Source organism: Columba livia, chromosome 27 (assembly GCF_036013475.1).
Source record: "Columba livia isolate bColLiv1 breed racing homer chromosome 27, bColLiv1.pat.W.v2, whole genome shotgun sequence".
Lineage (NCBI taxonomy): Eukaryota > Metazoa > Chordata > Aves > Columbiformes > Columbidae > Columba > Columba livia.
Genome location: NC_088628.1, coordinates 2,962,138 through 2,977,449, shown reverse-complemented (window position 1 = coordinate 2,977,449; position 15,312 = coordinate 2,962,138). Strand labels below are relative to the sequence as shown.

The 15,312-nt window shown below is 46.7% G+C and overlaps 1 protein-coding gene across 9 annotated transcripts in view; it reads left to right on the top strand.

Moving 5' to 3' along the window:
- KDM4B (lysine demethylase 4B) overlaps positions 1 to 15,312 on the top strand; it is an 81,980-nt gene that overhangs the window by 29,607 nt on the left and 37,061 nt on the right. For all 9 annotated transcript variants that reach the window (XM_065042607.1, XM_065042606.1, XM_065042604.1 and 6 more), the window contains exons 6-8: positions 1,928 to 1,977; positions 4,083 to 4,186; positions 10,311 to 10,448. In XM_065042607.1, coding sequence (XP_064898679.1) covers positions 1,928 to 1,977; positions 4,083 to 4,186; positions 10,311 to 10,448 — 292 coding nt within the window. The remainder of the gene's footprint in view (positions 1 to 1,927; positions 1,978 to 4,082; positions 4,187 to 10,310; positions 10,449 to 15,312) is intronic.

The following is a 15,312-nucleotide window of genomic DNA, read 5'->3' as shown; positions in this document are numbered from 1 at the left end:
TTGGAGCCAGCCGTTCCCAGGAGACTGTTCCGCTATAGGGTGTTCTGCTTTGTGTATTATTCCATATAGTTCTTTTTTATAAGCTGGAAATTCCTCCTCTCTTGCTGGTTTTATCCAGGCAAGTCCTTTCTGTGCGTCTCTCCCTGGACCGTTCTCTAAAGCTCTGCTCGGCTTTTGCGGTCTGCGCTTCCAGATAACACAATAACCATGTTCCGACGTATTAAACTTTTAACATCCTCAAGATTCAATTAATCTTATCTTTACAACTCCCAATTACAGGCACTAATTAAGTGAAGGTTGCATTGTAGACTGGGGATATTACATTAATCATCGGCAGCCTTGTAGCCATAAATGACTTCTTTCCCAATCCTTCAGCGTTTTTCCCAGAAGGAATGGAATGTCTCATTTCCCTGTTTTAAGGGACATTAATCCCACAAAGAAGCTTTGGATTGGGATTAGTTTTATCACATTTATGTAAGTGATGAATGGTCTTTGTAAAATTAAAGCTACTAGCTTTGTCCCGGGCAAATGAAATTGAATTGTTTGATAATTATGCAATTTAAGGCACTGTCAAACTTTGGTCAGAGGATGTTGGGAGCCCCTTGCTGTATTTATTATTTTACAAGATTAGGTGCCATCAGTTTAAATCAGCTTAATGTCTAAATCTTGAAACATCCTATGTTTGATTTCTGTCCTTTGTTATCCTTTCTAACCTGTCAGACCACAACCGGTGAATTTTGGTTGTGCACAAAAGCAACACGAGATGTGGCTTTGATTTATTTCTCCTTACACTGTAGAGACACCTGGACAGGCTGGAGAGCTGGGCAGGGAAAAATGTAATGAAATAGAACAAGGGCAAGTGTAGAGTCCTGAATCTGGGCAGAACAACCCCAGGTTCCAGTGTAAGTTGGGAATGACCTATTAGAGAGCAGTGTAGGGGAAAGGGACCTGGGGGTCCTGGGGACAGCAGGGTGACCATGAGCCAGCACTGGGCCCTTGTGGCCAGGAAGCCAATGGGACCTGGGGTGGGTTAGAAGGGGGTGGTCAGTAGGTCAGAGAGGTTCTCCTGCCCCTCTGCTCTGCCCTGGGGAGACCACACCTGGAATATTGTGTCCAGTTGTGGCCCCTCAGTTCCAGCAGGACAGGGAACTGCTGCAGAGAGTCCAGCGCAGCCACCAAGATGCTGAAGGGAGTGGAGCATCTCCCGTGTGAGGAAAGGCTGAGGGAGCTGGGGCTCTGGAGCTGGACAAGAGGAGACTGAGGGGGGACTCATTCCTGGGGATCAAGATGGAAAGGGGGAGTGTCAGGAGGATGGAGCCAGGCTCTTCTGGTGACAACCAGTGACAGGACAAGGGGCAATGGGTTCAAACTGGAACACAGGAGGTTCCACTTAAATTTGAGAAGAAACTTGTTTGGGGTGAGGGTGGCAGAGCCTGGCCCAGGCTGCCCAGGGGGTTGTGGAGTCTCCTTCTGTGCAGACATTCCAACCCGCCTGGACACCTTCCTGTGTAACCTCATCTGGGTGTTCCTGCTCCATGGGGGGATTGCACTGGATGAGCTTTCCAGGGCCCTTCAACCCCTGACGTTCTGGGATTCTGTGAAATTCTTTTGCTCTCTTTTTTTTACCCCTTTAACTTTCTGCATCATCACTTTGTCGTCTTGTGAAGTCCTGTTTAAAAAAAAATACAGGAAAATAATACACATCATACAACATGTCTAAGGACATTTATGAAAGTACTGGCTATCTTCCATGTGTTATAATTACGTGTTACCGATACCTTCCAGACTTGGAAACTTTGGAATGTATTTCCAGATGTTCATCACAAGCATGGTGTGCTAAAAGTCATTACCGCACTTGTTTCTAGCATTTTTCTTTCACATTATAGTGTGATTTTTCTTATATGTTCTTATGTTCCCTGTCTCGCAGGTACGCGATCCCTCCAGAACACGGCAAGAGGCTGGAGCGCCTGGCGAAAGGTGAGTCCTGTGGGAATTCTGCCCATTTCCAGCTGGTCACAGTGGAAACTTCAGAGGAGAGATCTGACTGCAGATATATGGATTTCTAAATTCATTGTGTTTGGTTTTTATTGCTATTTTCATTCACTTGCAAACGTTCTAAGTGCCGCCCAGCTAAAAAAAGAATAATTAACTCAAAATTTATGTGTTGTATCTTCTCTGAGGATTTTAATGATTTAAATCTGGTGCTGGAAGCAGGCAGGAGAATCTGGAAGACTCTTCTGATGCAAAAGAAAGACATTCGGATACTGGTTTTCCAAAAAATAGACAAACTCATGGTCATGGCGTTCTTGTGATAGTCTGATGTCCTATTAACTGGTTTGTATGTGAATAAGGTAGGAGAGGATGTTGAATTGAGCAACTGGTTGTGTAGGATCAATGTAGAATAAATGGTATAAATGTCCAGGGGCACAGCAGCGTTGTGTTCTGTGCACTGAGAGCCATGATCCCTACATACAAATAACATTGAAAATTGCTGCTCAGAAATGTTGCATTTCAAAGCTACAGTTGAGTTGGGTTATTTCCCAGGTACCACACCAAAGTCTGATATATGTAATACCAAGTTTCTTGCTGTTTGTACCTTATTTTTTACTGCTTATCCATTTTTGAGACACATCGATGGTTGACAGTACATCAACTAGAAGCAAATGATCGATGATCTTGTCTTTATTGTAGTTTCCTGTTGCTTGGTACCTTTTGGAAGTTGGGATGAGTGATGCTTTGGGACTCGGGCATCCTGTCTGGTGCGTCAGCGCTCTATAGGATGACGACGTTTACTGTGGAGAAACGAGCGTGCAATTAATATGGCAAATGAATAGCTGAGCTGTAAATGGGCTCACTGGGAGAGCTGTGGAGCCCTGGGAGAGAATGTTAATGTGTTGCCACGTTATTGGTGCTAATCACTTAAAATGTGCTTCTTTATTAGTAGCTTTAATGAGAGCCACTTAAACTGTGCATTAAAAAGAGGGACTGCGGAGAGGGACGGCAGACTGGGTAGCTGACAGTCATCATTTTAATTGAAATGCTTTTAGTACAAAAATATAAGGAAACCTGGAATCCAGTAATCCTTTCCACTTTCTGCTACCCCTTCCATTATGTCTCATCAATTAGTTGTGTTTCTTGAGCCTGGCTTATTTATTTTCCTAAGTGGTGATCTTTTGAAATCCCTATAAACACATAATTTGCCATTGACTCCCCTACTTGGAGAGGAACCCTTGGGCTTGAACAGAATGATGTTCTATCGGTTGAGCTGAGATTTCGGGGCGCGATGTGCTGACATCACAGGCTTTGTTTAGTTTTTACCCCCAATTTTAGTATTTTTAATTAATCGTGATTTGTTTTAATAGCTCAGCATGAATGTTGTAGAACTGAACCATTGATGGTGTTGAGCTGCGGGGTCAGATCACAGCGTCCCCACCAGACTTTTTGGTGACCACAGTGGATGTGTGTCCCTCCTTCCTCTGCCTTCTCATGGATATGGGGTTTATTCCATTATTTTGACTGAATATTGACATCTATGTGCTTATTTGTTTTTCTTTAGTGGGTGGTATGTAGAGTGGATCGCTCTGGAATCTTAGGAGTTGTGTTTCTTTCCCAGGAATAATATAGGTGCCTGTCAGAGAAGGTATAAAAAGGACCTTGCAGTGTTGGGAGCAGATGGTGGATGCTCGTGGCTCTTCCCTTGTCCATGCTCAGAAACGCGGTAGCTCAGCGTTTAGGGTTTTATCCCAAACTTGAGATAGACAGGTTCTATTTCTTAATTTGCCAGGGTTTCTCTGAGGTTTTGACCAATTATTCTCAGACATAGAAGACTTAGATGCTAACTCTCAACTTGAATGGAATTCAGGCTTACGTGCCTCAACGTCTTAAGTTTTTGTCACAAAATTTATGTGCTATTTTAAGCGGTGAGGGATGTGCTAATTACTGCCATCCTCGGTTTTATGCCCGTTGTTTTGATCTATATGAAGTATCGAGGCAGGTTTTCATTTTGTCGGCTTGTCGCTGCTTAAATAACAACTGGATATAATGTGCCTATAGTGACATTTCTCTTCTTAATGTCCCTGCAGGGTTTTTTCCAGGAAGCTCTCAGGGCTGCGATGCTTTTCTCCGCCACAAGATGACCCTCATTTCGCCCTCCATCCTGAAGAAGTACGGCATTCCTTTCGACCGGGTACGTGCGAGGGATGTGCTGGAGACGCTGGTGAATTGTGGGGTGCACAGAGCACACCCCTCTTTTATGGCAATGATTAATTGCAGGCCGCTGGGGAGCAATTTGCTTCATTTCTAAATGCTTTATTATGCTAAATGTATCCTATCGGTTTAAAGCAGGTGGCTGCTTGTAAATGAGGATTTGTGGTTTGGAAAAGCGCTGTCTGAAGTGCTTTTCTCCATAAAACCTTTCACTAGAACTAACTATGTTACTTTGGGAGCGTCTCCAGGTAGAGACGCTGGGAGGAGTGGGTGACACTGGAAGCTGTGCTGCCATCAGAGACCTGGACAGGCTGGAGAGCTGGGCAGGGAAAATGTAATGAAATAGAACAAGGGCAAGTGTAGAGTCTTGAATCTGGGCAGAACAACCCCAGGTTCCAGTGTAAGTTGGGGAATGACCTATTAGAGAGCAGCGTAGGGGAAAGGGACCTGGGGGTCCTGGGGACAGCAGGGTGACCATGAGCCAGCACTGGGCCCTTGTGGCCAGGAAGCCAATGGTACCTGGGGTGGGTTAGAAGGGGGTGGTCAGTAGGTCAGAGAGGTTCTCCTGCCCCTCTGCTCTGCCCTGGGGAGACCACACCTGGAATATTGTGTCCAGTTGTGGCCCCTCAGTTCCAGCAGGACAGGGAACTGCTGGAGAGAGTCCAGCGCAGCCACCAAGATGCTGAAGGGAGTGGAGCATCTCCCGTGTGAGGAAAGGCTGAGGGAGCTGGGGCTCTGGAGCTGGACAAGAGGAGACTGAGGGGGGACTCATTCCTGGGGATCAAGATGGAAAGGGGGAGTGTCAGGAGGATGGAGCCAGGCTCTTCTGGTGACAACCAGTGACAGGACAAGGGGCAATGGGTGCAAACTGGAACACAGGAGGTTCCACTTGAATTTGAGAAGAAACTTGTTCCCAGTAAGGGTGACAGAACACTGGCCCAGGCTGCCCAGGGGGTTGTGGAGTCTCCTTCTGTGCAGACATTCCAACCCGCCTGGACACCTTCCTGTGTAACCTCATCTGGGTGTTCCTGCTCCATGGGGGATTGCACTGGATGAGCTTTCCAGGTCCCTTCAACCCCTGACATTCTGGGATTCTGTGATTCTGTGAGACGGGCAAACTGTGCTACAGATACTGTGACTTATCAACAGGCAGCATAACTCATTGGGAATTCTTAAATACAGATTGTTTTGTTTCCCCTGGATCCAGTCTGAAGCAAAACCTGGAGCGAGACGTGCTGGTGTCTGTTGTGTAAGCGTTTGTTCTGCGCTAAGCCAGGAGGGATCCACGAATCTCTTAAGTCCCTCTTATTCGAAATGAGGGGTTGTGTTTATTTCGTATGATCGTTTTAATGTGCTTATTCTTAAAGTCTTCTAGTAAGAAGTAAATCTTCTCAGCCAAGCATGCTTACCATGGATTTAGTATCTGTGCAGAATCAGTCGAACAACTGCTGCTGCCATCCGGTGTGGGGAAAGGGATTGAGGTAGAGGGACCGGGACGCTCAGCTCAGTGGGAAGTGCTGGAGAATTCTTGGTGACTTCATCCTTCCCCATCCCTTCGCATCACCATCTGTACCTATTAAGGCCGTCTTTTTTTACATAAGAACTCTCGAGCTCTGATTTTTTTTAAGCATAGTTTTGTTAGAGTTAGTCCACCTGAGACCGCATGTAGCACCTGTTTGATGAGCCTGGTGATTCTTTGCGATGGAAGTAAAAAGATCTTGGCTCTTATAGCATCAAAGCTATGAATTCATTCAATTTGCTGCTCCAGAGGCTGTTTCATTTTTCCTAGCGGAAGGCTGTGATGAATGGAACGTGCGGTGTGATCAGCCGGCTTGTCAGATGAGTTTGCTGTCAGCGCAGGGGACACTTGACGAAGCATCGTGGTGCTTACGGTTCAACATCGTGAGTTAGACTTGGCCTGGTTTGCACACCGTGGCTGATATTAAATTGTTCACAGAGAGCAGCAAACCGTTTTTCTTGTAGTTTCATCTTTGGAACCTAATTCCCAAGTGTGAAAACCCAGCTGCCTGCTACACATGGTTGAAAATAATAATGAAAATATCTAATTGTGGGATCTGGATTTGTCCGTAAGGATTTTTTGCTTTACAAATTTCAGGAAAGTGGATGTATGGATTAGAACATGAGAGACATTTAAGTTTAATACAGAATCACAGAGTCCCAGAATGTGAGGGGTTGGAAGGGCCCTGGAAAGCTCATCCAGTGCAATCCCCCCATGGAGCAGGAACACCCAGATGAGGTTACACAGGAAGGTGTCCAGGCGGGTTGGAATGTCTGCACAGAAGGAGACTCCACAACCCCCTGGGCAGCCTGGGCCAGGCTCTGCCACCCTCACCCCAAACAAGTTTCTTCTCATATTCAAGTGGAACCTCCTGTGTTCCAGTTTGAACCCATTGCCCCTTGTCCTGTCCCTGGTTGTCACCAGAAGAGCCTGGCTCCATCCTCCTGACACTCCCCCTTTCCATATTGATCCCCAGGAATGAGTCCCCCCTCAGTCTCCTCTTGTCCAGCTCCAGAGCCCCAGCTCCCTCAGCCTTTCCTCACACGGGAGATGCTCCACTCCCTCCAGCATCTTGGTGGCTGCGCTGGACTCTCTCCAGCAGTTCCCTGTCCTGCTGGAACTGAGGGGCCACAACTGGACACAATATTCCAGGTGTGGTCTCCCCAGGGCAGGGCAGAGGGGCAGGAGAACCTCTCTGACCTACTGACCACCCCCTTCTAACCCACCCCAGGTACCATTGGCTTCCTGGCCACAAGGGCCCAGTGCTGGCTCATGGTCACCCTGCTGTCCCCAGGACCCCCAGGTCCCTTTCCCCTACGCTGCTCTCTAATAGGTCATTCCCAACTTACACTGGAACCTGGGGTTGTTCCTGCCCAGATTCAAGACTCTACACTTGCCCTTGTTCTATTTCATTACATTTTCCCTGCCCAGCTCTCCAGCCTGTCCAGGTCTCTGATGGCAGCACAGCTTCCAGTGTCAGCCACTCATTAGATGCCCCACCAATAAATTACTTTAGATGGATTATAAAAGACAATCTCTATCCTGAGCATATTCAGAAAAGAGAACAAAATCTGTAGCCAGCTCTAGCTCCTGAAAAATGTCTGACCTTATCTTTATTAGTTGACCCAAACTGTAAACTTCAAAGATTTCTTATGCTTCTTTCTGCTTCAGTATGAGTTGAACGCGGTGTCTTGCTGCTTCTTGTGGTGTTTTCCCTATGAAGTTGTTTTAACCAGCGAGTGATGCAGTAATTGCCTGCACAGAGGCTGAAACGTGTGCGCTGCTTATCCAAAGCAGCAGCCAAAAATAAGGATGTTGAAAGCCCCTGTTGGTGCGCTGTACCGGTTCTAAGTGCATTTTGCCACGCGATCGTCCTGCAGAACAGGGGAGAATAGGAATGGGGGTTAATTTCTGCCGTTTTGTTCTGGGTCGGCCGGGGTTGGGAGCAGAGGGAATTCTCACAGGGCTTCAGATACTGAGTGCTGGAGGTGGGAATATCTCTCCTAGAGTAACACGTTGTTGTGTGTTCGCTTTCCCATCTGTCTGAGGGAAGTGGCGCCGACGAGGAATTATACAGTGAGTCATTTCTGATCAATAACCAAGGAGGAGTTTCTAAAAAGGGAGTAGAAGAAAACTTTCCACCCGAGTTTACCAAGTGAGCGTTGCCGGGCTGTGCGGTGATAGAGGTGACATACGCAGTGGTTTAAATATGGGAGTTTCTAATTTATTGCCTGGTAAAAGTCTTTACGTGCTTAGCTGGGCGTCCCCTATGAATCTTTTGATTTGCGACACGAAGGTTTTTTTGCAGATTGATGGCGCCTCTTTCCTCCTGAGCATATGTAGGAATCTTAATGCTGAGAATCTGATTTTTATCTCCCTATTTTTGTAGAAAAACAGGAGAGACCAGTGTACACATAGAGGACAATATTACTGCCAAAACCACACTTTCCTTTTGAAAAGAAGGGGGATTATTAACATGTTGCTTCAATACAATTCCTAATCCTGATTTAGGGAGTGAGGGTGGTGGTTTTTATGATAGATGCCGTATGGTGTTCACTGGAAGGATGTTTTTAAATGGAAAAAGGGGGAGGAGATCTCTTCAGCCTGAGCCAGATCTGAACGGCTCCTGTTCTGAAATAGCCACTTTTGAAAGGGAACCGCAGTTATTCAGAAACGGGGAACACGAGCCATTTGGTTCAGCAACAGAGAGAGCATCCCTTCATCTGAATTCAATGGAGCCAATAGGCACGCATTTATAAATCTCTATAATGGTATTTACCTCTGGAAAAAAAGAAACAGATCAATACTGGGGCTTTTTAATAATTAAAAATGTGTATTTCTGTAATCTCCTATTGATTTCTCCATTTATTCCTCAAGAGCTTGCAGAAGTCAGTAAATTTCGGGCTTTCTCCGTGAGTGGCAGTTTGCGCTGGCTCTCCCTCAATAGTTATTACTTTTCTGCATGGCCTATCCATCATCTTGAGTGCTTTCTAATTTATTGTAGGGATAATGTTGACAGCAGTGCCATGGAGGACATACACTGTGGGCTCCAAATGAAGACACCAAGATGTAGATTTCCTGACAGAAACATAATCTTTCCGTCTTTTGAAGTTGGCAATCTACCGCTCACGTCTGATTTATGGGGGGAGGTGGTGGTGCCGGTGCAGGCCGGACCGGAGCGCGTCCAATCTGGAAATACTGCAGGAGCTTCTTGTGTTATCCTAGAATTTAATTCTCATTTTTAAAATTTCTGCTGCCCTCGTGATCTGTGCTGCGTTCTACCAATTCAAGTCCTTTTTTCCCCCGTTACAGGGTGTGCACAGAGTGGCTGCAGAGCAGTCAGGCAGAAAGGGACCTGGGGGACTAATGGACAGGAAGCCCAACATGAGCCAACAGTGTGCCCAGGTGGCCAAGAAGGCCAATGGTGTCCTGTCCTGTATCAAAACTAGTGTGGTCAGCAGGACAAGGGCAGTGATCCTTCCCCTGTGCTCTGCATTGGGGAGGCCACACCTGGAGTGTTGTGGTCAGTTCTGGGCCCCTCAGCTCAGGAAAGAGATTGAAGTGCTGGAGCGGGTCCAGAGAAGAGCAACAAGACCGGGGAAGGGACTTGAACACAAGACCCATGGGGAGAGGCTGAGGGAGCTGGGCTTGTTTAGTCTGGAGAAGAGGAGGCTTAGAGCTGAGCTCAGCCCTCTCCAGAACTACCTGAAGGGCAGTTCTAGCCAGGTGGGGGTTGGGCTCTTCTCCCAGGCATCAGCAATAGGACAAGGGGCCATGGGCTTCAACTCTGCCAGGGGAAATTGAGGCTGGAGATGAGAAAGCAATTCTTTGCAGAGAGAGTGGTCAGGCATTGGAATGGCTGCCCAGGGAGGTGCTGGACTCACCGGCCCTGGAGGTTTTGAAACTGAGATTGGCCATGGCACTTAGTGCCATGATCTAGTCAATGGACTGGAGTTGGACCAAGGCTTGGACTGGATGAGCTCTGAGGGCTTTTCCAACCCAGTCCATTCTGGGATTCTGTGAAAAAGAGGATTTTCTACAAGCATCGCAAGTTGCTTGGCCTCTGATCACAGCCATAATCTGTGGAGTTTTTACTGAAGCAGACAAATGGCTGTCATTTTTAGGGTGAACAGATGCCAATAAGACTGATTAATACAAGCAGGGAAATACAGCAGGTACTTCAGCAGGACCCTGCAGTGCATGTTAGGAGGGAAATCCAGTTTTCTGGCTCTGCCCTGGCGGTGGTTGCGCAGATTTGGACCTGTTGGGAGCTGAACTGGACACAGTTTTGAGATTTATTGATCTCAAAGCTGCAGCCTGAGACCCTTTTAGTAACTGGAGCCTGCGAGTCTAAGTGTTCGGATTTTGTGACACCTTCCATCCATTGTACTGTCTTCTTAATAGAAATACTTCCAGATTTCTGCAGTTAACAAGAAGTCGTTCTGGGTTTAGCAATGGGTTGGCAGTGGCTGTTCTGCCCCCGGTTGAAAGAGATTTAACCAGTGAATTTGGTTTCTATGTGTCTTTGTGCTCAAGCTGCGACATCAACTGATCTGTGGGGTATCTCTTCCTTGTTGTTTCCCAGATCACCCAGGAAGCTGGAGAGTTCATGATTACGTTTCCCTACGGTTACCACGCTGGCTTCAACCACGGCTTCAACTGCGCCGAATCCACCAACTTTGCCACTTTGCGATGGATCGACTACGGAAAAATGGCAACACAGGTAGGTGTCGACTCCTGAAACGCAAAGGAATAACATGGGGAATTTACCCTTAAAAACAAAACAGAAAGCACCTTTTTTTGACAATACGCTCTTTCATTGCACCCTGGTTTTATACCTGTCGATAATTTGTGTCGTTTTGAGGGCGCAGGAGCGACTTTCTCAAATGCTGGATGTTATATACACCTTATGAAGATGTTATTCTGAGGACTACTAAGTTGGGCTTAGTTTTCTGATACATCTAAACTGCATTTCACAGTGAATAAGGTGACTGACATAACAATACAATTCATTAGGTACGCATTGAAGGGGAAGGGATAAGCTGGAAATACTTTTAAGCTTTAATAAGATTTTAGCATAGGATCGGCGAATTTTAAAATTAGGGTTCAGTTCCACACAGTCTTTGGGGAAAGGGGAAATTATTCCAATGGGGGTAGCAGTTTAAAATTGCTTTAGATATCTCTTTCCAGAAAGCAGCCTTGGCTTTCACTCCAGAATAACATGTATAATATCTCCTTCCCTTCTTTTTCTTCTGTCAGCTCAGCTTGCCTCTGTAACTTCTGTAATGCATCCTCATTCTTTGTTCTGGGCAAAACCAATTCTGTTCGAAACAAACTGCGAGTGCATCTGTGTCTCAATCTGTGGGACAAGGTAGCGATGTCCATTTTCCCTTTACAAAGGTTTCTATTATATAGTAAAAGGTGGATGATCACTGAATGGCTTTGGGATCCCGGCGTCCTGTTGAACCCTCCACCTTCTTGCTGTGATGCCTTTGGCCATTTCTGAGCCATTTCCGCACAGCACTGTGTTTGGTAGCGATCAATGTTGTGTGTAAATCAGCCCCCCCATGCTGTTTCTTCCTGTTTTTCCTTTTTAATAAGTGAACATCATTAACCCTACTGGAAAAAGAAGGTGGTTGGAACCCGGCAGGAGCTTTTTTCCTGCTTTTTTCCCCCTTTTTAGTGCTCTCTGTCCTCCGTCAGCAACCACAGGCACTTGGTTACCCGATGGCACAAGAACTGCTGTCTGAGAAGCTCATCCCATGGGAAACAAACTCAGCCCATCAGGTTCCCGAAAGGTCCTCTTCCTCCTCCTTCTTCCTCCTCCCTCTTCCTCCTCCCTCTTCCTCCTCCCTCTTCCTCCTCCCTCTTCCTCCTCCCTCTTCCTCCTCCCTCTTCCTCCTCCCTCTTCCTCCTCCCTCTTCCTCCTCCCTCTTCCTCCTCCCTCTTCCTCCTCCCTCTTCCTCCTCGCTGCCAGTGGGGTAGCACCTCTAAACTGCTATCATGGTACCTGAAATGGTTCTCCTAACAGAACAACCTTCATGCTGCAAAGTTGTGTGTTTGTCCTCTCTGTGCAAGCAGGGAACCCCATGCTGTAACTTCTTCATATTCCCATCAAGACCAGCCCAGAAGTGGAGGCTCCAGGGCCTGTTGTATGTGACAGTTTGTTCTGGAGTTAAACGGGTGGTCAGAAAAACCCAGAACCATAGAGACCTCAGATCAGCGTCAAGTGTCTTGTACTCAAAAATCACCAAGCAAATTTGGTTGGAATATTTAAAAAATGGTGTTTGTCTGCTGTGACCTTGTGTGCCAGGTTTATCTGTAGCAAACGGTCATGGTATTACACCCCAGAAAATGGGGTTTATCGTGGTGATTCTGACAGACCCTTAACCGCAGCAGCTCCAGCAGGCCCCGCTTTAATATTAAAAGCAATTTTGGGTTCAGCCATGTGTTCCCAAACAAGTGACATTTGGGAAGTGCAGTTTTAGATTGAGCTCCATGCCTACATTGTTAAGCAGCGTAGCGTGAAATTACTGAACAAGCAGCATGGAGAGCTCCGAGCAAATCTGGGGAGAGCAAGTTGAAGTGTGGAAGGAGACGCCCAATTTATTTCCATTGCACTCGCTGACACTTGTCTGTTGAGAGATTTCCATTCAATAGCGCCGTAACCACGCGCTGCACACGTGTTAGTTAACCCTTTGATACCTTCCAGATGAGGTGTGAACGCTGTTACACTCTAAGGGCAGAAGGTTTGTTTAGATCTCATTTTAAGTTAAACATGGACGTAATGAAATATGAGCTGAGGGTGTACATTGGAGCTGAGAAGAGAGAGAATTCGTGGAGAGGCGCGTCCTGGAGCGTGTGGAGCAAGTTTCTTCTTGGTTAACTGCTGCAGGTTTGCTAAATTAAAAAAATATGGCTATATTGATTACTGTGCTCTTGGGCACAATTGGATTATCCTTGTCCGCATCAGAGCAGGTATTTTTTCCTTGTCATATACTCGTTTATAAAGTTATTGGGAACTCCGCGGGTACGTACTCGTACCGCACTGAAACCGGCTGGTGATTCTTTTCCTTTCCTTGGGTTAGCAAAACTATCTTGTAAGGTTCAAAATTAGCCTGTTTTAATGTTCTCCTGGACGTTATCCCGGGGATTAAACTTGGATTCTGCTCTACTGAGAGCGATATACATCAATGGCACAGCGTAGGAGCGCTCCTATGGGCAGGTGACGGCTCATCTTGGAGAAATGCGGCCAGGGCCGTGCTAATCGGCTGCCAGATGGATGGAATGTTCTGCCAACCACAGCACAACCTGCATAGGCCCTGAGAAAACACATACTAACCACACTGGAGTTTAAAGCTCAGCTTCTCAGATGCTGGTTCTGCTCTAATTGTAGAGTTCAGTCAGTGTTAGCAAAAATAAGTGGTGGCTGCAGGGTTGTGTAGGAAACTCAATAGTGGGTAAATATGTTTGTGTAAACTTGTAACCAGGATGAAGAGATGCCTAAAAATTCAAGTGGGAGTTGGTTTGGTGAGTATCCAGGTGAATAAACCAGCTGTTCTGTTTGGTTCAAAGCTTTGTGAGAACCCAGTGAGAGGTTTTGGAGTCTCTTTTAGACCTGCTTAGGAGAAGCTGATGTGAAGGAACTGGAGACGTGTGACGGTAACTAGGATGTGATGCTGGGTTTCGTGTCGTTAGATGGAAGTTGTAGTCATTGCTGACAAGTAGCCTCTTACTGTAAGAACATATTGACTAAAACATCTTTATGAACCAAACATAGGGTCAGTACACAGAGATAAATGTGTGTCTTTGTTGAGCGTGTCCCAGGCTCACGTGGGCAATTTGGGAGTTGCTGGGTTTTGGAACACGGGTTACCACACGTGTTCAGCAGAGTTCTCTGGTGCGTCTCTGGGTTGGGCCTGGTTTCTGGTTCAGGTTTTCAGCTAGCGCCGGTCCTTATCTCTCCAGTCTGATCTGATCTTGCTGGTAATTGTTTCTCAAGCCTCCAGGCCCAGTGCTGGATGTGACAGACTGAATTCATCTCTCATGATGTGTAGAAATCCCCAGGACTGATGGGTCTGTGTTCTTAGCAAATGTCAGTCTCCATAGGTTCAGAGGAGGGGTGTAACATCCTCCTTACACCATGTCTTTAATTACGTGGTGCTTGCCACTGGGAAAGAGATGTCTTGCCTACAGCTGGACATTGTGCCCAGAGGTGTAAGAATTACCAGCTCTTTAACTGCTACCCATTTATTGTCAATGTAAATGTCTCCATCTGTCCTCCAGGAACCGTGTGCTGCAGTTGGCTTGTCCCAGTCAAGGTGACTTTGAGGCCGAGCACAGCTGGCTTGGGGCATCCGATCCCTGTGCAGAGCTGGGCTGGGACAGCACGACTGTCAGGAACACGTCTGGGTGGCACAGGGACCTGATCCCTGTGCAGAGCTGGAGTGGGACAGCACGACTGTCAGGGACACGTCTGGGTGGCACAGGGACCTGATCCCTGTGCAGAGCTGGAGTGGGACAGCACGACTGTCAGGGACACGTCTGGGTGGCACAGGGACCTGATCCCTGTGCAGAGCTGGGCTGGGACAGCACGACTGTCAGGGACACGTCTGGGTGGCACAGGGACCTTCGGCCACTCTTGGGACTGCCCTGGATGACCCCGCTCTGCTCCCGTTGTGTCTTCCCAAAGCCGCAATGGGAATTCATGTCCGCGTTCTTTGCTTTGCTGCACGGGCAGATCACACTCTGGCAGGGAAGGGTTTTGAGGTGCATTCCTGTTTGATTAAGAGACCCAGAAGAAACAAGTTAAAATAATTTTTCATAGTATTGGAGGTGCTGGCACAATATTTCAGGAATCAGTTGTAATCTGAATACTCTGCTTTAGACCTTAACACTACTGATTAAATAATACAGTTGAGTAGGGCCGGTTTTGTTTTGATATTCTGTAGTTCAAGTTCACCTGCACAGGCAGAGCCTGGAAAATGAGGGAGAAATCTTCCTTTGTACTCCATAGCTGGAGCTGTTCTCTCATTTGCCTTCCATTAACTCTTTGCCTTGTTCTTTCTCCTGTTTGGTTGGTGAGGAAGGCCTGCTGAACGAAGGGCAGGTTTTCTTTGCTACATGAGCCTGCAGTTCCTTTCTGCATTTCTGTTTTGATTTGCTTTGTTTCTGAAAGCTCTTGGACACAGCCCTGGACAAACAGAAGGTGATAATAGCTGTGGATTTGACTAAACAGCCTTTTAAAGTAAAGTGTAAAGTAGTAACGTGTCCTTCCCGAAGTCGAGGTGGCCTGCAAGTCTCCAGGTATTCAAGTGTGTGGTTTTACAGACAATTCAAGCATCCCTCCCAGGTCAGCTTTTCTATTTCTTTTGCCAACTGGACTGGAAATAAGTGGATGGGAGGGGAACAGTTTCTTGTACATTCCTCTGTGTTAATAGCAGACACTCCTGGGTGATAATGTCTGTGTTACTATCGCTTGACATTTTCATACCTTCATTTTATCTCCTCTTTACTCCAGAGATAGTGCTGGAATTCTCTGTCCCAATATAAAACGGGGTCAGGTTGCCCTTCCTTCCCAAATCCTG